The sequence below is a fragment of the Micromys minutus genome, assembly GCF_963924665.1.
Source record: "Micromys minutus genome assembly, chromosome: 8".
Lineage (NCBI taxonomy): Eukaryota > Metazoa > Chordata > Mammalia > Rodentia > Muridae > Micromys > Micromys minutus.
Window position 1 is genome coordinate 66,778,411 of NC_137977.1, and position 25,599 is coordinate 66,804,009.

At 49.0% G+C, this 25,599-nt stretch overlaps 1 protein-coding gene across 2 annotated transcripts in view; it reads left to right on the forward strand.

Annotated features, from left to right (window-relative positions):
• The first annotated feature begins 8,082 nt into the window (after positions 1-8,082).
• Positions 8,083-25,599, forward strand: part of ZNF516 (zinc finger protein 516) — a 39,770-nt gene continuing 22,253 nt past the window's right edge. For both annotated transcript variants that reach the window (XM_080919747.1, XM_080919748.1), the window contains exon 1: positions 8,083-9,979. In XM_080919747.1, coding sequence (XP_080775873.1) covers positions 8,218-9,979 — 1,762 coding nt within the window. In that variant the 5' untranslated portion in view covers positions 8,083-8,217. The remainder of the gene's footprint in view (positions 9,980-25,599) is intronic.

Consider the following 25,599-nt stretch of genomic DNA (forward strand, 5'->3'; position numbering starts at 1 on the left):
GTCCTTTGCAACAGCAGGTTCCATCCAAGCTGCCCAGATTTGGGGGCTGGCTTCTCTGAGCCTGGAAGTGGGGCTCTTCATGGAAACCTGTAAAAGATTGTGTTTCTGGAAGCTGCTGCAGGAGTCTGGATCTATTGTCAACCCTAGCAGTGCTCTGTGTGGCCTGGAAGGGACAGACACCTGGCCTGATGCCACCGTCTCCGAAGGCGGGTTAGCTTTCTGATGTTTGCTTTCTGGTGACAAGTCACTGAGAGAAGACTCAGAAAATAGTTTATTGTGAACAGTAACTCACAGGAAGTCTAACTTCAGAGCAGGGACAGACAGTAGGTATACATATGGATGTTCTCACACACTTTGATTCAAAACCCCAACCCTGTGTTGAATTACAGTCTGTCACTGTCCCAGTAGGTAGTGTTAATAAGAAGGAAGACAGCGCCCATCTTTGTTCACCCATGAGCTTCTCTGAGTGGAGCCCTTGGTCCCTAGGTGGTGACCACATTTCATAGTAAGGGAGAAGGCACTGAGATTTCTTGCCCCCCCCCCACCCTCTTGTTCAGACTCTGTTTACTTTGGAAGATAGAGTCCCTTTTAGACCTCGAGTTTTTTCCTGTGATTGCATGGAGTGTGCACTGCTTGGTCTGCGGTGCAGAAAGGTCCTGTGGGTAAGACCACAGTTTCCTAGAACGTGGATGGCTCTCTGTGTCTGGGGGCTGATGTGATGGAATTGCTTTAATTTATTGGGGCTTGCTAGAATCTAAAGGGGGGTCTTGTTTAAAGACAACTAATCTGCCTTCTTCATTTCTCTACCTCCCTTTCCAAGGGAACATGGCTGAGGCACTTTCAGAAACAGTCCCAGCTCCTTTTCTCTGATGTCTCCAAGTTAGGACTGCCCAGGCTGCTGCCCTGTCTGCAGTTGGCTGTGGGTCTGTGTCCTTGTCCTGAGAAGAAGAGGACTCAGGAAAGCAGTGCCTACATTCAGGTCTTTTATTGGAGTGCAAAGGACTCCTGCTCATAATGGATTCTTGATGGTCTGAGGATACAGAACCCGCAGGCTGAGACCTGTGGCCTGCACACTCCACAGCAGTGAATACATTCCTTCATGGACCTCCAAGGGACCCTAATCCGGGGACACTGAACCACAATTGTTCATCCTGTGCAGAATGGCTTGTGAGGAGAGAGCCTCCTCATTGTTGTTAGGGCATCCCCCATTTGTTCAGATAATATGGGTTTTGTCTACAGAAGTCAGATAAGCTTGCCCAAGATGTTAATGATGTATTTTAATTCATGGCTCCTAATTCTGCAGTGTGACTTGCGAGGCCCTTTCATTGTCTCCAGGAGAACAAGCTCACTGTGTCCTGCAGTACAGACTGGCAGCTCCCACATGGCCTGTGGGGTGTGCTGGGCCCTGCACCCACTCCAGCTCCTGCAGTTTCCGGAACTGCCCAACAACATGCTAAGCAGAGCCCCTGCTTCTGTCTGATTTGTGTCCTGGCCTGTGCTTCTGTTTGTAGACAAGCTTGTTTCTTTCTAGCTGCTTTTTAGCTTGAACTGCATTACAGACTGATGCACTAGTGGGGACATTGCCCTGGCCCTCGGGGTCCTGACTCCCGGCAGGCCATGTTCTTGGTCCTTTCCCTCTGTTCAGAGGAGGGAACGCGTAGCCTAGTTTCCACAGCTGGCCTCTAACCCTGGCAGGCAACAAGCTCCTTTACAAACCCAGTTTCTCTTGGAAGAGGCTTCAGAACACAGGTCACCCAGTCTTGGGAAGCTAGTGCAGTGTAAAACCCGGCAGAGTTAAAGAGTGGGGCAGAACAGAGCAACTCCTGGACTGGACAGAGCTTTGAGAGCAGCAGCCTCTGGCTTTACTCCCAAGCCAGCAGATGCAGTCGTGGCTCTGTCTTCCTTTTCAGCAGGTCAGATGGCGTCCTGGTTCCCTCTCCCTACTTCCCAGCAGGTCAGATGGAGGAGTCTTAGCTCTACTCCTCAAGCAGGTCAGAGGGAGTCCCAGTTTCGCCTCCCCCAGCAGATATGTTGGGGTTCCCTGGCTTTTGGTTTCCTCCCTCCAGGCCTTTGTTTCTTCTCCAGCTGAGGTTCAGACAAACGTCGGGAGCAGTGTTGCTCTGGAAATGAGTGGATATCAGAACACATTTGAAAATTCACTCTCATTCCTTTCTCAGAGTGACATTCTGATAAATAGTGTCAACTTTGCTGGTTTTGGGGAAAACAGGGAAGCCATGCAGCCTTTGTTCTGTGTTGGTTCCACTGGCAGACAGAGAGCTCAGCTGGACTGTCCGTCATGAATTTCACATCAAAATGGACGTACAAACCGAGACAAGGCTGCAGTCAGCTGGTCAGAAAAGTATTTCAGATGTCAGGAAAAGCCTCAAGGGCTCCTGGTGAACCCTGCTTCCTTATTTTGCCCTTCTGTGTGGGGAGAGCTTTATGCCTAGGGGTAGAGGAGAGGGGGTCTTCTTAGGTCTTAGAGCACCCCCTCCTCAAAACTGAGAAATCACTGTTCTTTTGAACAGACCCTAAGTGTTGAGAAGTTTTCCAAATCGGAGTTTGGGGAAGGTGATTTCCCAGACAGTATTGCCGAGTCCCAGCTTCCCTGAGCATGTGGAGCAATGATGGTGAGAAAGGGTCCACTGTAGTGCGGGAGTGATGCGGGTTCCAGGAGTGTTTCTGCTTTCCTGTGTGGTTCTCACTGGAGTGGCATTTGACGCTTGCACAGTGCCTTTGTGATAAATTCCCAGTTCCATGCAAACAGGAGGAATAACAGGACCCTACCTCCCACCAGGCCCAGGGTCCTGAGCACTGGTGAGTCTGTAGAATACCTTGAAATAGTTTATCACACATCTGACCCCACAGCGCTCCTCAAGTGCCACTTGATACGGAGTCCATGGTAAAGTTGTGTTTCACAGTGTCCTGATGTTGAACGTGGTGCGTTGTAGGTGTTCACGGCTACGGTGAGGGCTTTTTACCTGTGCGGAACCTGGTCAAGGGTTAAGAGTCCTGGAAGTGCAGCAGTCATTAGCTGCATCTCAGGACTGTCCCAAGCTGCTCTTGTGTCCCTTTGGGTTGATGGAGCCAGGTGCTTCTAATGTCAGTGAGCGGTGTCTCTGGCCGCTTGGTCCACATCCTCTTCACTCATTGGAAGCCATACTGAGCACCACCCGAGTGCTGCACAGTGCAACTCGCTTGCTTCAGTGTCACGTCACGGAAGCAGTGTAGGGCTCATTGCATCACCCCCACAGCAGCTTGAAGAGATGGGAGGGGTCGGAGTTACTCTTCTGGGGTCATACATTCATGCGGCACAGCTGGGTGTTGGTCCAGGTGGTCTGCTGTTCTGTCATAGCCTGTTGCCAAGTGCTACTGTTCTCTTGTGTCAGTGGCTGAGGTGTGTCAGGAAGGCTGGGGCAGAAGGGAGGATCATTTTACTCCCGGGCAGGCGTGCAGGGCATGGGGGTACAGGGAGCAGGCATATCAGGGGTCAGATTCTTCCTTATAGACTAAGTTATGGTGCTCTAGCCTCATGGTAAGAGCTGGAGAGGCCTGTGAGTTTGGAAGTTTTCATAAGGTTTGTAGCACTGAACCTTGGGGTGGGGAGCCTGTACTGTACCCTCTCTAGAGCTGGTTTCCTAGTAACTCTGCCCCTACTCTGGGACAGGTTTTGGTTGGTGGTGGGGCTCAGAGTCCAGCCGCACAGGCTGACATCCCCGATGTAGCTTTCTCATGGGAGTTTGTCAGTTCTTACAGGTGGAGCATCACTCCATCTGGGTCTTCTGGAAACATCTCTGCGTCCATCTAGAACATGGCCAGGATGCCGTTTGTAACTGGGGTTCCTTTAACCATGGAACACCCGCTGCTCACCTTTCTTGCTCAGTTCCTGCCTTTCCCAGCATTCTCTGCTCACCTAGGAACTGAGTGCTGTGCTCAGCCTTTTTCATGGTTCCTCTAGATGGACACTTGGGGAGAACATGATGAATCTTGGGTTGCTAGGAGTGACTCGGTCTCTCATGTTGTTCTGTAACATTGTTCCGAGCTAGAGATTTATTTTGGGGTGCTTCTTCCTCCCAGCCTTAGAGTGACCCCAGGTCTACCTCTGGCCGATGCTCAGTGCTAGGGTGAGTGGGGACTGACATGTATGCTGTGGCTGTAGGCCCGTCATGGAAAGGGTGTGTGCTTGGTGCGGGGCCAAGTTTATGGAGTGTGATCTTGGGTAGTCACTCCATCTGGATGAGTCAGCAGGGTGACTGGGGAACAGGAAATGCCCTCTCTCTGGGGTGTTGCATCCCAATGGTCTCAGGTCCAGGGAGAGTCATCGTGCAGGTGGTAAAGGGTCAGAGGAAGCGGTTTGTATGTGGCACCTTGGTGCTGTCTGCCTGGGCTGGGCTTGTGTTATGCCTATGGAATTACATCCCAGTTCAGCCATGTTGTCTTTTCTGTATTTTCTCTTTCTTTCTACTCTCCTCACCCCTGTTGTATGCTTTTACCTAGTATTTTACTTTGCCTTATTTTTAAGACTAATCACCCAACTTTTATAAAACGAAATACTCTATTTAGAAATTATACATAACACTTCCTAAAATGTATTCTCTGCATCTCCAGAGAAACCCAAGCACAGAGCAGAGGCCCACTGGAAATCGGTTTTAAAATTCGAAACAGCCAAAATAAACCATCAGAGCCTTGCTGGTCTAATTCTGAGTTCCAGACTTGAAAACATTGGTCTACAGTGTATTATAAGTAATATGATATAACCCACAAAGTGTGTCACCTGCACCTGCTGTGTTCACCAGCAGAACACAACACTTTGGGGCTCCTCATGCTTGCGAAGCTCCAGACTGCATGGTCGCCTTGGCTTAGGTAGCAAGCTAGCATCTTGGTTTTACCAGGCTGGTTACTTGCAGGTTAAGGTGTTTTATGGAACTTCTGGCTAGCCAGGTGGTCTTGACTGTTTATTTGCACATGTACAAGAGCCATTGCTCATCAGGTAAGAATGTGGTGGTAACTCGTTGGGGATTGTCCTAGCCACTGGCCTTGAGCTTGAAGGACATGAAGTTTGTGTGGCTGGTTGGACCCACTGATTTCTTCAGCTAGCTGTCAGTAGCTGCAATCAGTATCTGTGGTCAGCTTTGCAATCCGCACCTCTGATTAATAGCAGTTTGCGCCTGTAAACAGACGAGTACAGAGATATGTTGGTTTGGCCCCTTAGTGACCCCATGGACCCCATGAGGATCTGTGGTTCAGCAAGGCCTTGGCCTCTAGCCTGCATTAGAAGGAACATTGCTCAGCCTCTGGTCAGAGTGGCTAGGTCCCCGTGCAGCGTCCCTTAGCTAATGGTGACTGGGCTTGCCTGTGGCCACTCTTCACTTCTGCATGGCTGTTCTTTTCTCTCTAGTGGTGCTCCGAAGTCCAGTCTGGTGGCTCTTCTGGGATTTATCTCAGGGCTTTTACTGAGGAGAAGGGCTGTGCTTCCTGTGGCACTGAGCCCTACCCTGAGTGACTGCCGTCTCCGTCCATGGGACCTGATAGTCCTGGGTAGAGCTGTGAGGTAGTTTGGGTGATGGCTAGGGAGAGAATGGAAGCTTCCCCTCCACACCCATCTCTGGGCTGGTGAAGGGTTGGGACAGTGAGCGGGTAGGGAGGAGATGGATGGGCATGTATCAGTGGGTGTGCCCTTTTTATAGGTCCTCTGGGTACACATGGTTCTGTTTGCTATTTCCTCATATCCCCAACAGGTAGGAGACGCACATGTACCGAGGATGTGAGGTAAGGGAGGGGCAGAGGACCAAGCTAGCTGTGTAGTGTAGTAACAGAGGTGGGATCCCACACCTCACTCCAGGCTGAGGCTGAACAGGTGTCTGTGGAGCGCCTGTTGGTGGCGACACCCGCACCCACACCCACCTCCACACCCACACCCGCAGGTCTTCATGCGGCAAATGTTCCCTTTCGCTCCAGGTGCTCCGTGGCTACCTTTTTGGTCCCTGTTTGCTTGTGGCTATTTTTCCAAGTCTTGTCTAAGGCTTTGGTGTGTGACTTTTAATTCTCTTGGGTAGCTAAATGGAATTGGACACCATTAATAAACATATATTACTAGACTAGAGTCCGAAGTTACTTCGGTTCTATTCACATCACAGACTATGTTTTTCTTCTCTATAATTTATTACTAAATACTTTATTGCTATATAATTCTTTAAATGTAAAAAATTTTTGTACCCTGTTTGTCTTTAAGTTACATTACATAATTTTTCATTCATATTTTTTCATGTTTCTCATTTAGCATTTTCGGATATACTGAAGTAATAATGTCTGGGAAAATGTGATGCTTCTTAGGAACCATTTGTCTTTATATTACATTTTGTGCACGACTGTACGGCCACATACGATGTCTCGATAAAATTATTTCATTTGGCTTGTCCTTCAGACATGGTCAAGGAGCTTATAATTTTGTTTTACTTTTGGGGCTGGTGAGCTTTGGTCTCTATCTGCTGGGTAGTCTGTGGGGGAGCCAGAAGGCAGACCTGCAGAGGCTGCCTAGCTTGGCTTCCATATGCTTGTTTAGTTGTCCTGGAGACCTGTAGGGGGCGCTGTCCAGCCTGGCCTGCCTGTGTCCATTTAGATTCCTAGAGACCTGTGGAGAACTTCTCCCCTGCATGCTTAAGCATGTGCCAGGACAGCAGGCTCTGGAGGGGAAAGCCCTTCCAACAGATGCAACAGCTGTTCTGTGGCAGGCAGCCTCCTCCCAGCCCATCTCGTGACACCTGTCAGCCCTGCGTGGTCTGGGTTCTCTCCTAAGAGAAAACCATGTGTGTTTCAAGGTCACTTTCAGATTTCTACCTTGTGGAGTGTTTGTGGTCATTCAGCACTCAGAACACACAGTTCCGAGAGGATGCTGGAGGATGCCTGCCATACCCAGTGGTTTGCAACACGTGAGCCCCTGTTGCTTGGCTGTTTCTTTCACGCTCACTGCAGCGAATAGGTTCAGGGGGTGGATACCCAGAGCACACAAAGAGCTGACAGGAAGAGACCCTTACGTGTTTGATTAAGACAGGTGTGAACGCACTGCTAAACCAAAACAGAAAACTAGGCATGTAGCTTTTTTGTATTTTGTAAAATTCTTCACATGTGAATTCTCTGTCTCTGCCTCTCTCTCTTTCTGCGTGTGTGTGTGTGTCTGTCTGTGTGTCTGTGTCTTTGTCTAACCATCATCTCCTGCTTTGCACTGGACATAAGCACTTAGGCTGTCAGGGTTGGGTGGTTGTCATGTAGTGGGTAGGAACCAGGAAGAACCTGCCTGTTATTCTCTGGTGTGTGGATAGGCGTGGGGTTGGGCTGGTCTTATCATGTGGTGGTGTGTGGACGTAACAAGGCTTGGGCACTGTCTTTGGGCATTGCTAGGGCAGGTTTGACTATGACACCCGAGGGTAGTGAAACAGAAAGGGAACCCACAGGACATTGTGGTCAAAGGCATCCTTCCTGGAGTCAGGACTCAGTCCTGTGGCTGGAGCTTGGCGTCCCTTTGAAGGAGTCTGTGTGGGAGAGAGAGGCCCAGCCAGTGTGGCCGCACAGTGCGCCAGCACCTGGATATGTAGCCTAGACAGGGAGCCACCACCTAGGGTCTGGTGGCCTCAGACACTTGGGCATTTCTGTATTGTGTCCCTGCACATTCCTAAGAGGCCTTGCCTCCCCAGCACTGAAAACAACTGAAAACGTTTTTTACCTCCTGTTAGCTGTTAATCTCTGAGACTCAGAGGCAGTGGGTTCTGGATTAAACCAGACTCTGCCTCCCAACCTCGGTCTCTCTGGAGTGTGTTCTTACATCCTCCTGTGTGGAAGCCCCCCTTTCTCCATGCTCCTGCCAGTGAACATGCTTCTGTAAGATTTCTCAAAGATCACTCTTTTGGCGGAGGTGAAGCAGAAGTTACTTATGGGGCGAGTGGCTCTGTCTGTGTTTCCCGAGTGTCCTTTAGTTCAGACTGATTGATTGAGGGTGAAGGGTGCGGAAACTGACCACAGGCAGCGCTGTGCCCTTGGTTGCTGTACTTACAGGGTCTGTTTCTCTTACAGGTGCTTGCCACATCTGCCACATGACAGAATATGCACCTACTCGTCACAAGCACCTCTCTCCCCTCTGGGCAGCAGGAACTCTGAAAATGAAGAGATAAGACACCTGAGGCCCCAACTACAGAGACTGTGCTCTGACCTCATAACGTCCAAATGGATCACAGCAGAGAGGCTGAGATGGAGCTGAGGAGAGGGTCCAGCCCACCCAGGGCTGGCAGGAGCCATGAAGTGGATGCGGACAAGGCTGCCTGCCACAGCTGTTGCATCTGTGGCAAGAGCTTTCCTTTCCAGAGCTCCCTGTCACAGCACATGCGCAAGCACACGGGCGAGAAGCCCTACAAGTGTCCCTACTGTGATCACAGGGCTTCCCAGAAGGGCAACCTCAAGATTCATATCCGCAGCCACCGGACAGGGACTTTGATTCAGGGGCACGAGCCAGAGGTGGGAGAGGTCCAGCTGGGTGAGATGCGTGTTTCTGAGGGCCTGGATGGGTGTGCCAGTCCTACTAAGAGCACCTCTGCCTGCAACCGCGTGCTGAATGGGGCCATGCCGATGGATGGCAGCAAGATTCTGCTCAGGAGCAGCCGCAAGGAGAGTGCGGCCGGTGCCCAGGAAGACGCTGCGGCCGTGGTGCAGTGCTCCTTCTGTAAGAGCCGGTTTGAGCGTAAGAAGGATCTGGAGCTGCATGTGCACCAGGCCCACAAGCCTTTCAAGTGCAGGCTGTGCAGCTACGTCACCCTGCGGGAGGAGTCTCTGCTCAGCCACATCGAGAAGGATCACATCACTGCACAGGTGTCCAGTGGCAGCGAGCCCTGTGTGGAGAACGGCAAGCCGGAGCTGAGCCCCGGGGAGTTTCCCTGTGAGGTGTGTGGCCAGGCCTTCAGCCAGACCTGGTTCCTGAAGGCACACATGAAGAAACACCGGGGCTCCTTTGACCACGGCTGCCACATCTGTGGCCGGAGATTCAAAGAGCCTTGGTTCCTCAAGAACCATATGAAGGCACATGGACCCAAGGCAGGAAGCAAGAGCAGACCCAAGAGTGAGCTGGACCCCATTGCCACCATCAACAATGTGGTGCAGGAGGAGGTCATTGTCGCGGGCCTGTCCCTCTATGAGGTCTGCACAAAGTGCGGGAACCTGTTTACAAACCTGGACAGCTTGAACGCCCATAACGCCATACACCGTAAAGTTGAAGCCAGCCGGATACGAGCCCCGGCTGAGGAGGGGGACACAGAGGACCCCCTGGACACCAAGCAGTTCTTCTTACAGTGCCTGAATCTGACACCATATGTGGCCGGTGATGTGTCCCCCAGTGGGCAGGCTGGACGGCGGGTGGCCGAGTTGGACCCTGTCAACAGCTATCAGGCCTGGCAGCTAGCCACCAGAGGAAAGGTGGCCGAGCCGGCTGAGTACCTCAAGTATGGGACCTGGGATGAGGCGCTGGCAGGGGACGTAGCCTTTGACAAAGACAAGCGCGAGTATATACTGGTGAGCCAGGAGAAACGCAAGCGTGAATCGGATGCTCCTTCTACCCAGGCTCCCCCAAGGAAGAGAGCTAGCATACCTGGGGACCCCATGCTTTCTGGCCACCTTGACCCTCGACCAGCCTCACGTCCCAACCGCAGGGCCGCAGCCACCACTGGCCAGGGCAAGTCCTCTGAGTGCTTCGAGTGCGGCAAGATCTTCCGCACCTACCACCAGATGGTGCTCCACTCCCGTGTGCACCGCCGCGCACGCCGTGACCCGGATCCCGACGGGGACAGAGCAGTGCGTGCCCGCTGCGGTTCACTCAGCGAGGGGGATTCGGCTTCCCAGCCAAGCAGCCCTGGCTCAGCCTGCGCCATTGGCGACTCCCCTGGCCTGGCCGAAGAAGTGGCGGATGACAGTGGAGAAGAGGCTGTTCCTGAGCCCGCAGGTGAGCAGGCGCACCTGGGTGGGTGGAGCCCTTGCCCAGCTGGCCCTGTACCCAAGCAGTCTTGGTGGAGAGCCTGTGTTCTCAGGGACTCTTAGTTTTGGTGACCTTGTGCCCTGTTTTGGGCTCTGGGCGTCCTGCACCTGCTGACACCAGAGGCTGTCAGTCCTTTTTCCTGTCTGCCGCTCACCTACAGGTGCTGAATTCATGGACTCTTCTGCTTTCTTAAGTCTTTGCTCTCATCTAGGTGTCTAATCTGTAAGGAGTCATTTCTCTGAAATGTCCTTTTGTTCCCCATGAATGACACAAATACACACACACTTGCGCATGCTAAGTATACACACAGACAATGACACATGTAAAATACCCAAACCACCAAAACCTACACATACTTGCGCATGTACGAACAAGCACACATTCAGATACACAGACATGCTCACACACATGCACACATGCACACATCACATGCATACATGACACACACATATTCGTGAAAACAGACCTTAGATAGAATGGTGGTTTGAAAGAATGGCCCTCAGAGGCTCATGTATTTGAAATCTTAGTCATCAGCAATGTCAGTGTTTGAATGTATTAGAAGGAATAAAGGGGGTGGCCTTATTGGAGAGGGTGTGGCCTTGTGGAGGAAGTACGTCACTGGGGTCCCTGGTGCTCTCTCCTCTCCTGCCTGTGGGTCAGGATGTAGAGCTCTCAGCTCCAGAGCCTGCCAGCATGTCACCATGCTCCCCACTAAGATAATAATGGATTAAATCTCTGAAACCACAAGCAAGCTCCAATTAAATGCTTTCTTTTATAAGACTTGCTGCGGTCATGGGGTCTCTCCACGGCAACAGAACAGTGACAAAGTCAGATACTGCAAACACACATGCATATACATAAATATGCAATGGAGACATGCACATATGTATACAACACACATCCAGACATACCATCCACCCCAAAATACACACTTATTCTGCACAATCACATATGCATACACACAAACATGAACCTGCATATATCACACAGGCATGGGAACACTACACAGTCACCCCAGACACATGCATATATAAAAAACTATGCATATGCAGACATGTATGTGAACATATATGCAAGAAAGCTCAAATAGACACCAAAAATACACATTTATACTTGCTTAGCACAGACAAGCACACACACATATGAATACATAAACATGTACATATTGAAACATATGCATAAATACACACATAGAGATTATAAACACAGCACTTATTGATAAATAATCATATACACCCACGCTTTACATGTATCAAATACATGTTTGTTTTTGCACACACATGCACAGGTGCCCCTCCCCCACCATACATGCTTATATACACACACTTTCCTCCTTCACTCTTACTGCCAGACATCTGGGTAGAAGGCTAACTTAGGATCTCCATGTAGTTATAATTAATCTCTTTAGATTCGGGTAACCGTTTGGGCTGAGAGACTGCTAATTGGAACAGATTTCTTTTCAAACAGCAGCCATGTAAATGTTTCCAGACCCCTGGCATGACGTTTCATGATTTTTCCATCTTTAAAATAGAGTTTATGTGTTTGTGGTTGCCTTTGTTATTTCGACATAGGCTGTTGCTGTGAGGAAAGGCCTGCTTGAGGTGTGAACCTGTGGCCACACATGGCCAGCAAGTGTGCTTTCTTGTCTTGCAGCTGTTGGGGACGGTTGCTTTTACTTGAGGTGGGCGCTTGCAGGCAGAGGGCGCATTGCGGAGCTGTTGTGTGTGCAGTGAGGGAGAGAAGAGCAGAGACAGCTGCTTTTCCTGGCCAGGGGCCCACGTGAGTCTGACCAGCAGAGCTGCACAAGGTGCGGAGACACCAGACTGGGCACACAGCGCCTTCCTCTAGCCTTGGGACTTCCATACAGAGCCCTAGCACACCTGGGGACTGGTGAACCAGAACCATGTGCTGCCGGTGCTGCCTGTCGGTCTTCTCTCTCCTGTCACTCATCTGGGGTGGGTGGGAACAGGTGCTGGGTCAGGGGAGGCTGTTTGCTGAAGCCTTTCTACGTTTTTTTAGCAGTTGAAGGTGCAAAGCCTGGTGAGCCCTCGTCGATCTTGCTGAACTTGAGTCACCCCCCTTTGTATACTTAGGTATTTATTGACAGCGTTCTGACACCAGTTAATTTGCTATGTGTGTGTCTGTGAAGTGTTAGGGAAGCACTGTATCTTTCTTCCACTCTGAGGAATTTTTGCTTTTGCTGTGTTGAAGATTGAACCTATCTGTGTCTTTGCATAGTGTGAGGTAAGCACTCTTCTAGTGAGCAGCACTGTGGTGTCCTTAAACTTTTAACCCTCCTGACTCAGTGTCCCAAGTAGCTGAGATTACAGGCCTTTCCACCAGCTCCGGCAGGAGAGGAAGCTTGAATGTTGCCCCCCGTGTTGTGAGAAAGTCAGTTGATTCCTGATGAGCTAAACCCTTCAAAGCTAGGCAGCTACTGAGCTGAAACAAGTTTTGCTTTAAAAAGTTTAAAGAAATAGTTTAAAAGAATCATGCCTGTGTATTCACTATGCCCATGGAGTTCAGGAGCCGTTAGGTCTCCTGACAGGGCAGCTACGAGCGGCTGTGAACTGTCGGGGCGCTGGGCCCGAGCTCCTGTTCTTGGTGAGAACAGCACACATTCTCGGTACTGAGCCACCTCTGCAGCTTTACTTAGACCGTTTCCTCCAGTCTATTGATATTTATTCAGCACCAGAGACCATCATTCCTGTCACACAAGGGAATGGGGAGAAGTTTCTCTATATTAGCATCCTTCCCTTTTCTTGAGCAGCATCTCCTGCTGGCCCTGAAATGATCTTGAAAGTGAGGCTGAGCCTGAGTTCTGGGCTCTCCGGTCTTTCTCTTCAGTGCTGGGATTACGGCCTGTACTGTGAACACAGCAGGTTTCTGCCCTACTGCGTGTGGAACCCTGGGGGTTTGTGCAGTCAGACACAGTACCACCGAGCCACATTTCTTACACACACACACACACACACACACACACACACACACTCACGCTCACACTCTACATTATCCTATAATAATACTGTGTCATATTTGAATTTAACTATGGGAAAAGATAGAGGAAGCTACAGTTTAGAAAGAGTGATGTCACTGTGGGGACATGCGAGTTGAGGAGCACTGTAGATTTGCTGAAGTCACTTTCTGTGGTCCTAAGGATGTCTTTCCATACGAACACTCAAGCTTCCTGATGAAGGAACAGTCAGTGGAATACTAGCGGTCAGTTATGGGATCTCATGGGATCTCCCTGGAGGAGACAGGCATGTCACATGTCATATGTCATATGACTCCTCGCTCTCTCTAGAAGACTCTGCTGAGGCTTTTGGACCAGCTGTTTTTGAAAAGAAATCTTTGCATGCTGAGATCTGCTCTTTTCTTTAAAATGCCAGCCTCTTGTGCTATTAAGATTGAAAGTTTTTAAACGAGGCGTTTTATAATCCCATTAGACATTGGAAATGCCAGGGTCTAACTCTGGAGCAAGTTTGCAGAGATCAATGATGCAGAAAATGGGACTTTGAAGGAGAGCCAGCCCGACACAGCATTCAGATGTCTGTTAATTCCATTAAATACCATGTCACTGTAAGTTCAGTTAGGACGTCCAGGAGTTGATGTGGATGCTGTTTCTGGATCTGCCTCCAGGGGGCTGTCTTGGTCATAGGGGGTTTCTCTGAACATGAGCCGGCAGGAAGCCATTATTCCTGACATATGAGCATGACATTGTGAATAAGGTGGCAGACAGCTACTGAGCTGTGGTTGTTCAGAAGTGACTTCGCAAAGGTAGAAACTGAATATTTGAAGATTGCAAAATTTTATATTTTTAATTAAGAGAGGTTCAGGGTGTATATGAGTGTATAAAAACTCCAGCACTTAAGTATACAAACATAGTTGGGAGCTTAGCAGACCTTCACTTTGGTAGATTGGAAGGGCATTCTGTTCAGACTGTGTTTAGTGACTCACTGGGTGCGTTTTTAGTTTGAGAATCCTCACCTGCAGTCCTGAGCGGGCCAGTGCAGGTCTCACAGGTATTCTGCATCTTGTCATGTGAAGCAGCCAGGACCCTGCTCTGCTGCTTATGTATGGCTGCACAGGATTAGTTTGACCCCCCTGTACAGTGGCTCCGTGTTTTATGGCACCTGCCTGCAGCACCTGTCTATGCATATCTATTGATTGGATCGTCATGGGATTGGATTTGTGCTGAGTGTGGAGCTTAGATAGAAACAGAGGAAACCTCTCCTATTAAGTTCATATTTGAACTTGAAATGCAGCCAGCCATGTTCTCCCTGACTCTTAGGTACTGTCTCCTTCCACCAGCTGAGGCACCAATTCGGATTACAGATGCGTAACATACCCAGTTCCTTCTATGGGACCCGAGGACCTGAACTCAGGCCATCAGACTTGTGACTGTCACCCACGGAACTGTCTCCCATTCTGCAGCCCTGTTCCTCATGGAAAACTTGGTGGTGTTTGGGTAGTATCCTAAAGGACTCAAAGTGATCGGTTCAGATGTCACGTAATTTCATCTCTTGGCTGAGGTTCCATGCTTCAGGAATATCTGTAAAGCCCCTGCGTCTCCATCAGAACCTGGGCGAGCCTCCTGAACTTGGTGCTTAGGGCACAGGACAAGGCTTTCCCTGACTTGCCTCTGTTTCTCCTCCAGAGTGTGGCTCTCCCTATAGGTGTGGCTCAGGGCATGCTCCTCAACTTTTGTAGGGATTGGTCATGTGTGCTCATGTTAGAATTTTGAATATATATTAGATTTGGATTTTGAATGCTGGAACATTAAATCTTACTTAGTGTTTTGTTAAGTGTTCACCTCTGCTCCAAGTTCTTAATAACCTTTTATTTGTAGGCTTAGTTTTGGGGTGGGAGCATTTCTAAAATAATTTCTTATGTGCTCAAACTATTTGAGACTGCTGTGCCATGAGAGTTTGTAGATGAATCTTTTGCTTATACAATTTGCATATGTTTCTATATATTTAAAAGACTGACAAGCTAGTGGTAGCTTTTAGACCCAGCATTCGGGAGGCAGACATGGGTGGATCTCTGTGTGTTTGAGGCTAGCCTGGTTTACAAAGTGAGTTCCAGACCAGCCAAAGCAACGTGGTAAAACCCTGTTTACAGAAAGAAAACGTTTACAGGTCTGTGCAGTAGAACTAATTTTATGACTAGAAGGTAGTACTTTTTCCCCCTGGACTCTACTCAATTCTGTGTGTGGTTAATGTATTGATACTGTTAGAGGAGGCCCATTATCCCGAATTATTTACAGAGGGAAGCCATTGATTTGAAAGAAGTATTTTCACAGATTAGTAAGACATTTGGGCTGGCTGTTAGCTGCCAAATATGTTCATATAAAGACGTGCCAAGTCTGGGTGTTACTCATGTGCTTGCTTTAACTCTAGAATAATTACTTTCAGCAGTTACGAATAAGCTGTATTCCAAATTTAATGTGATTACTGGTTTCACTTAATAACTTAATTGGTTATTGAAATATAGTGCATGAATGGTAACTCAGGGCTGTCGTCTGCGAGCTTGCCTCCTATAGAAAACTGTGTACATGCAGAAATCTGACAGCAGCCACCCTATGAGAAGGGCAGGTACCTTCTGCCATAATAAAATCTAGTTTTCAGCTACAGGACTGACTGCCCCGTGGTTGAGTGCAGGTCACAGGAACAGTACAAAAGGGCTGGGACAGTGGAGAATGTCTTTGATACTGAAGCTCTGGCCTGGTTTCCAGTCCTACTCCCACAGTATGTCCCCTGGCTTACAAACCGATTTATGGACAATGAGACAACTCAGTTGGTAAAGACCCTTGCCACCAAGACTGACAACCTGAATTTGGTTCCTGTAACCCACATGGTGGAAGGCAAAAAGTGAGTCATGTGAACTGTCCTGTGACTTTCACATGTGCTGTGGCAACATGTATGTGCACATTTATGTACACAAATACTGGATCTACAAGGCTTAAAGGGTGGGATCTAGAGCCTATTAGCTTCTGAGAACTGACAGCTGCAGGCTTTACACAGATAGGATGTTAGTGTACAGCTTTGCACTAACTTTAACATGTTTGGATTTGCCTACTTGTGTGTGTGTGTGTGTGTGTGTGTGTGTGTGTGTGTGTGTTCCATTTGCATGTATACCTGCACACCAGAGGAGGGATCTCATTACAGATGGTTGTGAGCCACCAGGTAGTTGCTGGGAATTGAACTCAGGTCCTCTAGAAGAGCAGACAGTGCTCTTAACAGCTGAGCCATCTCTCCAGCCCAAGAATGTGGTTTTATAGATCATCATGACACTGAACTAGGAAATGGTTGGAGCATGGTGGGAGTTTCTCATTTTAAGAAATGTCAGTGGGCATTACCGTCTCCAAAATGGAACAGAATTTCAGGGGAGGCTCCTTGGTCAAATAGAACACTGGAATCATGGGCCTGCACCGATGGAAGAATCAGAAAGTTGACCAATGAGAAGGGTAGGACATTTGACATTCCCCGCATGAGTGAAGTATTCTGGAGGTACTGGCAGTGGTTTCTATGGCAACAGTCAATAGCCACTGATACAGGCTCTCTTTGCTGTGTGAAGTCTTGCGCTCCAGGAGTAGATAGCATGGTGCCTCAGTCTGAGCAGCTTCGGCTGGCCTCAGGCCCCCCCAGACCCTCTGATACTTTCCTCTTGGCACCCTGTTGTCCTGGTTGAGGCTCTGGTTGGTGGAAATTGTTTCATTTGAATGTGAAGGCCAAATAATGTTCAATGCTGCTGCTGGTGTTTTGGGAGGCTTGAGCCAGGAGCTCAGCAGGCGCCTGGAGAATTCAGAGGCCAGGCCTTCCTGTTGCCATGGCCTTCACCTGCACAGTGGCTGGAGTCATGGGTCAGCAGCAGTGTCTTCACCCTGCACCCGTTTCTGCTCTGCCTGTGCATGTGCTACACCTCACTGGTGCCTGTCCATGCCTGCTCCCTCTGAGGCCCTCTGCCTGGGTTCTGTCCTAATGGCTTCTCGCCTTTATGTCGTGATGCGCTGTGGTGGGGGAATGTCTTCTGACAGTCCTAGAGTCTTCAAGTACATCTTCCTGACTGAGGGCTCTGTATCCCTCACCAGGCAGATCTGTCTCTGAAGACCCCAGGAATGAACTGGGGAGGACAAGGGAGGGGCTAGATTTTGCTCACCTGCTGAGGCTGTCCCTTTAGCCTAGGTGGCTTTTAATATGTTGGGAATGATGGATGACATTCAAGATTAGATGATTTTTGGTACTATAAGTTTATTTAGGATTCTGTTTAGTCATTGCTTAGTTTAATAAGTTGTGCAGTTTCTGAACAGTCCAGATTACGTTTGTGTTGTCAGATGGGAGACTGTCTTCTGCTGACTTTTAAGTCTTGTATCTTTGTCATCTGTGTAAGGGTGTGTTCGTGTGGATTCTATGTGTGAGTTTTGATTGGGAGACCCGTCTGTCTTTCTCCTGAGCCTGTTGTCAATATCTCAGAGTGTCTTAGGGACTCTTCTATGTGGGTAGGACGACCTCTGCCTCACTTCTGAACTGCTTAAAGGCGTAAGAGTGCTGGAGACGATAACTCAGTAAGAGTCCCAGGAAAGGCCAGCTGGGTTTCAGGACCACTTGCCAGCCAGCCTTCCAGAGGCAAAGGGACGCTGAGCTCGGTAGCATCTTTGTGATACTTTATCCCAGCACTGGGGATGTAGAGGCTGGCAGATGTTGAGTTTGAGGCCAGGACCATGTAAGTGAGTCTGTTTCAAATAAACAACAACAGTGAAAAAGGAAGCAAAGCTTGCCCTGGGCCATAGTGGCTAGCTAGAATAGCCAGTTCATTGAGCTCTGGGCTCAACAAGAGAGACTGTCTGAGAAAATAAAGTGAAGAGAAATGACAGAGGACACCAGACAGCAGCTCAGGGCTTTCGCACCATGCAAACATGTGGATGCACATAGCTACCACCGTAACGTGTGTGCACACACAGCACACATATACAAACACAGACACGCAGATAGAAACACACACACTGTTACTGGTTTCTTCGCTTGCTAGCTGGTGTTGAGGGTCATTACTTTCCACAGGTTCTGAGCTGTAGGCTGTGTGAGGGTAGCTCACGAGCACACACAGGAGTCTTCTCTGGGGGTCCCTGGTAGTAAAGCTGCTGCTTCCTGGTGTGTGCACCTCTGTGTTGGGACACACTGCCACTTGAACGTCATAATTCTCACAGACCCATCCTCGCTTCTGGCCTCAAGTCTGTGACACCCTGACAAAAGCAGTCTGAGGAAGTAAGTTTACTTTGGTTCAGTTTAAGGTCCCGCCCATTCCGGCTGTTAGTCAAGGCAGGTGGAGCTTGAAGCAGCTGTCACTGCAGCTGTCACTGCAGCTGTCACTGCAGCTGTCACTGCAGCTGTCACTGCAGCTGTCAGCTGGGGAGGAGAGGCAGTGAGGGCTGCTGTCTGCGGCCCGCCCCCATCTCTCCATGCGGTGTCCACCTCTGTAGGTTTTCTCATCTCAGTTGACTTAGGTAAGGTGATCCCGCATAGGAAGGCCAGGGCTTATCCAGTGGGTAATCCTCCCAGCTCTGCATGGAAGCTTGCTTGTGAGATGACCGAAGCTCTCACGGTGACAGCCAACACTGCCCGTCACACCTCCATGCACCATTGTGGATGTGTGTGTTTTCTCGTCCTCCTAGGAATTAGAATTTGTTGAAGTAGAATCTTATTTTTAATGTTCAGTTTTCTGATTTTTGCGAACGTTGGCACTTTCCTAGTGTGTCCTGCTAGATCCTGAATTTCGGGTTTCTCGCATGGGCGGGAAAGGGTCCTACCAGTGAGCTGTGTCCTCACCTGGTCTTTTGCTTTTAACTTATGGTTTTGGATATTCAGATATTTATTTTGTGTGTTTAACATACTTCCTTCTAATTTCTTTTTGTTTAAAATGTTATCTATAAAGTCTTTTATGTGAGAATTTATAGTCAGAGTTATCCAATTTTCTTTTATCATCTTTGAATTTTCGCATATGACTTAGACAGCCCTCTTTGTCCAGCCGTGAAATATTTTTATTGAGTAACTCGAATTTATTACATTTCCTCCATTCCACACAGTGTTAACCCACACGGAGCCTTTATAGAAACTGTTGCTGATATTTTCCTCTAGCCGTACATATAGCTGTTCTATATGTTTTCATGTTTACAACTGGTTTATATATGCCCTTTAGACAGTGTGCATGCATAGTGCTGTATATGTGAGTGTATGGTGGTATGTGCATGTGTGTGGGTCTGTACATGTGTGTGTGCATGCTTGTGTCTCTGTGTGTGATGGTGCACATGTGTGTGTGTGTGGGGGGGCGGTGCAGAGCTCTCAGTTCAGTGCTTGCTAGATCCCCCTGTTTCTCTCCACATTTAGTTTTCTACTCTCTTTTCTGAGGATTTTATAGATGAGTACTTTTATACCCTCTACCCTTTCCTTTCTCCTTCCAACTCCTCCTGTGGCTCGCTAATCCTCTACTTCATGCCCTCTTCTATGGGAACCCATAGTGGAGAAACTTTGTATATTTTAGAGAGACTTTGGATAATTAGAGAGGTTTTGAACTTTCAACTTTGGGTGTATTTTAAAGAGTCTAAGCTTTTAAAGTGTTTGAATTTTAAAAATCTGAGACTTTAAAGTTATTTATGTTTTATACTGTGATAATGTTATTAATATGAGATCTTGGGGCCAAGCAAGAAAGAAAAGTTTATGGTTTAATAGTGATGTATTTGGGTGTTGAGTTGACAGGGGGACTTGGTTATGTTGGTGAGTTTTATATCAATGTGACATAAGCCAGTCACTTGGGAAGGATTCTCAACTGAGAAACCGCATTAAGGTTGCCTATAGGGAAGTCTGTGGGTGCATTTTCTTTATTAATGATTGATGTGGGAGGGCCCAGCCCATTAGGGACAGAGCTACCCCTGAGTCAGTGGTTTTGATGACATTACGAAAGCAGGGTGAAGAACAGGCCAGCAGACCTCATTCCTCATGCCTGTGTGTCGTGGTACACAGCTCATATCTGTCAGAATTTTGTGGGGCACAGGAAGTGCAGTGACAGCTCACTTTTGGCCATGGGAAATGTGAGACAGACATGAAAGTGAATGAATGGTTGTCTGGGAGGTGCAGTGGCTGGGGGGGGGGAGCCTGATGCGGGGGTGGGGTGGGGGGGAGCCTGATGCCTGTGCTCCAGCCCTCCCTGCTCCCTGTGGGTAGGAAGCCGGCTCACTTTACACACAGCAGGGTGGTTGTCTGTTAACCTGACTGGGAGGACCAGCATCGTTTGATTTGAAGTTGTTGTTCCTTGGTCTCTTAGGTTACATATGTTAAAGACACAGATCATAATTACACTAGAAATGAAGTTATTGCTAAAGGATTTTTTCTACTTTAATTATTTTTTGAATTTGGGACTGGTCTAGCAAGTCTACTTTACTTTGTCTTACTTCAAGTCTCAGGCCAGCCTGTTTCAGTGTGGTGAGGGTGCATGGGAGGCAGTATACTATGTGCCTGGAAATGAAAGATAGTGATCGGTGGGGGTTGGGGGATCAAGGAGAGAAAACTAAAATCGCTGTTTGACTGACACTTTTAATTTCCAAAAGCTGTAAGAATTTCCAGTTGTATCTGACCTGTGGACTGAGAAAACTTACCAGATTGGTAACTGGATTTTTATGTTTCATAGGTGGGCGGGCTTGCTGTTTGAATATTTAATATTGAATATTTAAAACCTATGGGGGTTTGAGGTGTTGATGCGCATGTTCCTTAGCTTAGGCTCTCTGAGACCGAGTGTGAGTTGGTGAGAGCAGCTCTGAGAGACCCTGATGGCAGGACCCCAGCACACTGCTTCTCTGCTCTCAGGCTTGAGACCACAGAGGGAGAGGGGCTGTCCTTTCAGCTTCCTTTCTTCTCATGAGTGTGGACAGGGCTTTGTGGAAGAGCTTTTCACATGTTAAAGCAAAAGAAAGTAACCGGGGCTTGTCCACGAGGCACACACGAGGAAACGGGACTCGTGTCTTGCACACTTCCTTGGTAAAGACAAAGCTAGGCTCTGAGACTGGGTAAGGCAGATGGAACATTGCTGCTGTGAGGATGTCCCCGTGGCCCCCCCCCCCCCCCCCCCCCCCCCCCCCGTCTTCCTGGGTTCATAAAATGTTAAAGAGTTGGGCGGAGCACAGAGCCTGCCTTTTCAGGACTGTGCTTTCCGCCCCTTCCTCTCCAGGGCAGGGAGAGCCTGTCCTTTGAAGTGGAGCCAGGGACTGGAACACTTAGTGGCTACTGCAGCCAGGCCTTCCCAGTTCAGAGCAGCTCCTTGTCCCACCTGCCATGGCCCATCTCAGTTTTCCAGCAGCCTCAGTGGCCACAAGCCATCATTTCTCAGTGTCCCTGTCCTGTTTATGGACAGCTTGCAGTCTGTGTCTGTCAAACCTGAGAAGGGCGTTTCCCTCTTTTGTCTTGTTATTAGCAACAGTCATAACCACATTGAGATTGAAACCACACTGCCCGTTCGGAAACTATGGGGAGCAGTGGCTGCGTCGTATCTGGAGTCCGCCAAGAACGAACAGTAAGAGAGAAAGTGTTTCACCGATCCGTTGGGTGGTTTATGTATTTACCAATCCTTGAGCCTGCCGGGTGCTGCTTAAGCCTTGGCTCGGACATCGTGAAGTCCAGGCGCCTGGGCATCCTCGCCTGGACAGTCAGACGCGGTGAGACGTTGTCTTCCGGAAACTTTCTTTCCTGAGACCCGCAGGAAAATTGCAGCTGTGATTTTCTGACTGACACAGGACTTTGGATGCTCTGATTCCATTTCAGTTAGCTCAGCTACCAACCAAGTCAGGAGCCACACCTTCAGAGGAAGGAAAGTTGATACAGCTGAAACAGGGTCCCTTTGATTACAGACACATCCCATTACACATCCCCATGGGGAAGTAGGTGTGTCTGTCATAGGTGCGTGTGACGCTGTGGTCAGTGGCATTCTGACCTGGAGTAGTTGTGGGGCTGCCCACATCGTCCTGGAGGGCCCCCTGGCAGTTGTAGAGGACTCCAGGGCATTCCCACTTTGGCCTGAAGGGTGGCACAGAGGCCAGCGTGGGCGCTTTGAAACCGGGAGGTAGCCTCCTTCTGTTGAGGGCTGGTGTGATTCCAGTGATAACGCTTCCGTTCTTGCTGTAAATGCCTGGCTGAGCAGAGTCTGCTGTTGCTGAGATGCAGCTTTACTTTTCCAGGAGCCTTTCTTCCTTTTCACAAGGTTTAGGATCCAGTTCCCTGAGGTAGTTCCAGGTTTCATCCAGAGTAATAGTGCAGTTGGTGAAGAAACTGGTGTTAGGAAGAGCTCACTGTTAACTGGTTTGCAGCCGAGCCGTTTGGCAGTGGGACCATTGTTCAATTTTTACTGTCAGCTCAAACTTAATTTCTTAGGTTTTTGAAATCTTAAGTTGGCAATTAACAGCACCAGTAGTGTCATTTCTTAGATGATTTCTTTAGTGGGCGTGCATGGTGTATGTACTTGACGTGTGTGTGTGTGTGTGTGTGTGTGTGTGTGTGTGTGTGTGTGTGTGATAGAGAGAGAGAGAGAGATAGACTTCAGCTAGGCTGACTGACCTGTCTCCGGCCTTCTCTCCCTCATAGCTCTAACATACGTGGGTGCTTGTTGAGGTGAAATAAAAAGGTGAAACCTTTTATCCCGCGCTAGTGCCGGCGCCTGTAGGACCACATGGCACTGTGGGGTATCTTTATCTTAGCCGCTCCGCATCACCACTGAGTACTCACAGGCCCAGGCTTCTTTGGGTCCAGGCGTGGTACTCTCTGCCCACCCTGGCTGCTTCTGTGCCTAGTGGTCCACGACCACGCCAGTGTGTTTCCACTCACTGAAGTGTAAGAGGGGAGACTGAGGCAGAGGGAACAGACGTGGATGTTTCTCTGGTTTCATCTCCATATGGATAAGGTTGTTACGAATATTTTATGAGGGATGTACAGGATCATTTGACTTATAGGTGGGCAAATTATATCATGCCAATTGGATCAGAGTATTTTGGTGTGTTCTTTGATGTGGTGACTTAATTGGGTTCATGTAGTGGGGGGACGCACAAAGCCCGCCATGTGCAAGGCTTGAGTGAAAACAACACCCCGGGGGAAAAGCAGCCAGGATGAGTGGGTCAGGCCTGGGTTAAAAGAAGCCTGGGTCTTTGAGTACTGTAGGCGGTGTGGAGCCGCTGAGATAAAGATGCCCTGCAGTGCCATGTGGTCCTACCAGTTTGAGCGCTGGCGCGGGATAAAAGGCTTTCGTATTTTATATTTACAGCAACAGGTGTTAGGGGTCTAAACCCAGGCTCTCGTTAAAATGTAGAATTTCACTAGCTTTGAGAATACATTTAACGGGTGGTGGTGGCTCACACCTTTATTCTCAGCACTTAATGGGCAGAGGCAGGTAGATCTCTGAGTTCAAGACCAGCCTGGTCTGCAGAGTGAATTCTGTGTAGCCAAAGCCACACAGAGAAACCTTGTCTGGAAAAACAGTGATAGATGGACAGAGAGATGGGCATTTGATGTCTATAATGTCTCTCTCTCTCTCTCTCTCTCTCTCTCTCTCTCTCTCTCTCTCTCTCACACACACACACACACACACACACACACACGCTCATTCTTTGTGTTCCTGATCTCTCATGGATTGTTGATTGAAAGTATTTGGAAAAATAACACTACATTTGTATTGAGTTGTCCTTCCCTGGGCAAGGATACACAGTTCCAGCTCAGCCTTCCCAGTTCATCCACAGTGACCAGCCTTCTAGAGACTTCAACACACAGAAGGATTGTGTGGGTTCCATGCAAATAGTTTTGAAAAAAGACTCCGGGCATCTGTGGACTTCTGTGTCTGTGGGGTGTCTCCCCTGGTGAAAGCAGCGAGTCATTTGTGGTGTGAGCCTCTTAATCTTAAATTGGAATGTGTTTTTATGCCTCTTTCTCCTGGACACCTTGTAGGTTCGGATTGCTTAACCTTTTTGTGTCTGTGTTGGGTTTATGGACGAGGTGGGTACTTGGCCTGCGTGCCTCTGGCCTTTGGGGTCTCCTGACACTGGCTGCTAGGCTAGCACTGTGTGGGCTCAGCATTCTGTGTTCATTTCTTCACCTCCAGGACGGCCATGCTAAGTGGCATGGGGGACCTCTGGAGCAGGCTTCTGGAAGGGTCCTGGTGGGTGGACTGGGGTCTAGTGGGATGAACAGACTTCTGGCTGTCTATTGATCTCTGGGACACCATCCTGGAGAGCTGTGTGCCCACAGCAGGATTAGAGAGGGGGGCATCCGCTGGTCGCTGCTTTCCTGTGGTGTTCTGAGGCATTCTGGGAACCAGACTTCTATGTTTGGACTTGTAAATTTAGTCAAAAGTGGGCTGCTGGTTGGAATACAGATCTGTGGGAAGCTGAAGATGGGTGGGAGGGAAATCGCACCTGAGTGAAGTCCCCACCATCACCACCTGGGGTGTGGCACTGCGGTCCTGTCCCGGAGCGTGGGAAAATCAGGCTAATGCAAGACGTGACAGTTTCTCTAAAAGTACACAGAGCTCCAGAGGTTCGTATGTTGATGAGAACAGAGTTTGCACGTGGGGGATCCAGGGTGGGCGTCTCTGCAGCACTTGTTCCTATGTGTGCACAGCGCTGTGCTGCTCTGTACAGAGGTACTGACCAGGTCAGCCCGTCTGGTCCCTCTGCTTACCGTCCTGTGAGCCATGTTAGCTAAGGGCTAGTTCACGTCCCAGGAACTTACCAGATCTTGGAAAATCAAAGAACCGTGGGCAGGGTGGGGTGTTGATTTGTTTTGCTTTGTAAAGGCATTTTAACCTGGGGTGGGGGCAGGGTTAGGTAGCAAGTCCTCAGAGTTCTGCTTGGCACCCATAACGACTCAGGGTCTCTATAGCTGTGAAAACACACAGACAGTACCAAAGAATAAGTCGGTTTATCACTGAGCAAGTTCTGTGTGAATGAACCAGATGGACCCTGGCACATCCTGGGTGCTGTGACCCCCAACTCCTGTGCCCCCAGAGCAGTGTCTTCCCTCCCACCCTTGCCTAGTAGTTTCTTCACTTTGCCTGAATTTGCTAAAATGACCATCGGCCAGGAGAGGGCGCTCACAGGGTGGGGCTGGCTCCATCTTACCAGCTGGCTTGTCTCTGTTGTTCACCCCCACTGCCCTCCCCCACAGGCTTTCTTATCCCTCATGGACTTCCCTGTTCTTCCCCAGTGGCCACTCCTGCTTTGTCAGGGTTTACAGGTTTCCCAGGGGTAGGTGGCCTCCTTAGGTGAGACAGGGCAAAGGTGAGGGGAACCCTATTGTGCAGTGTTGGGATTTGGATCTTCATAGCTGAATCGAGAGGCTATAGGAAGTTTTACTTCCTGGCTGAAGGTACCCATGCTCTCTACCTTCCTAAGGAGTTGTGTTAATTACTGAATTATCAGGATATTTAAAGCAGGTTGCCAACCCATCAAATTGGATTCTTTAAAACACATTTGGCACTTTTGAAGTTGAATGCATAGTCTGAAATCTTACATATATGGATATATTGTGTCTCCTAAGTTATTTTTTTCAGGTATTTCAAGTATG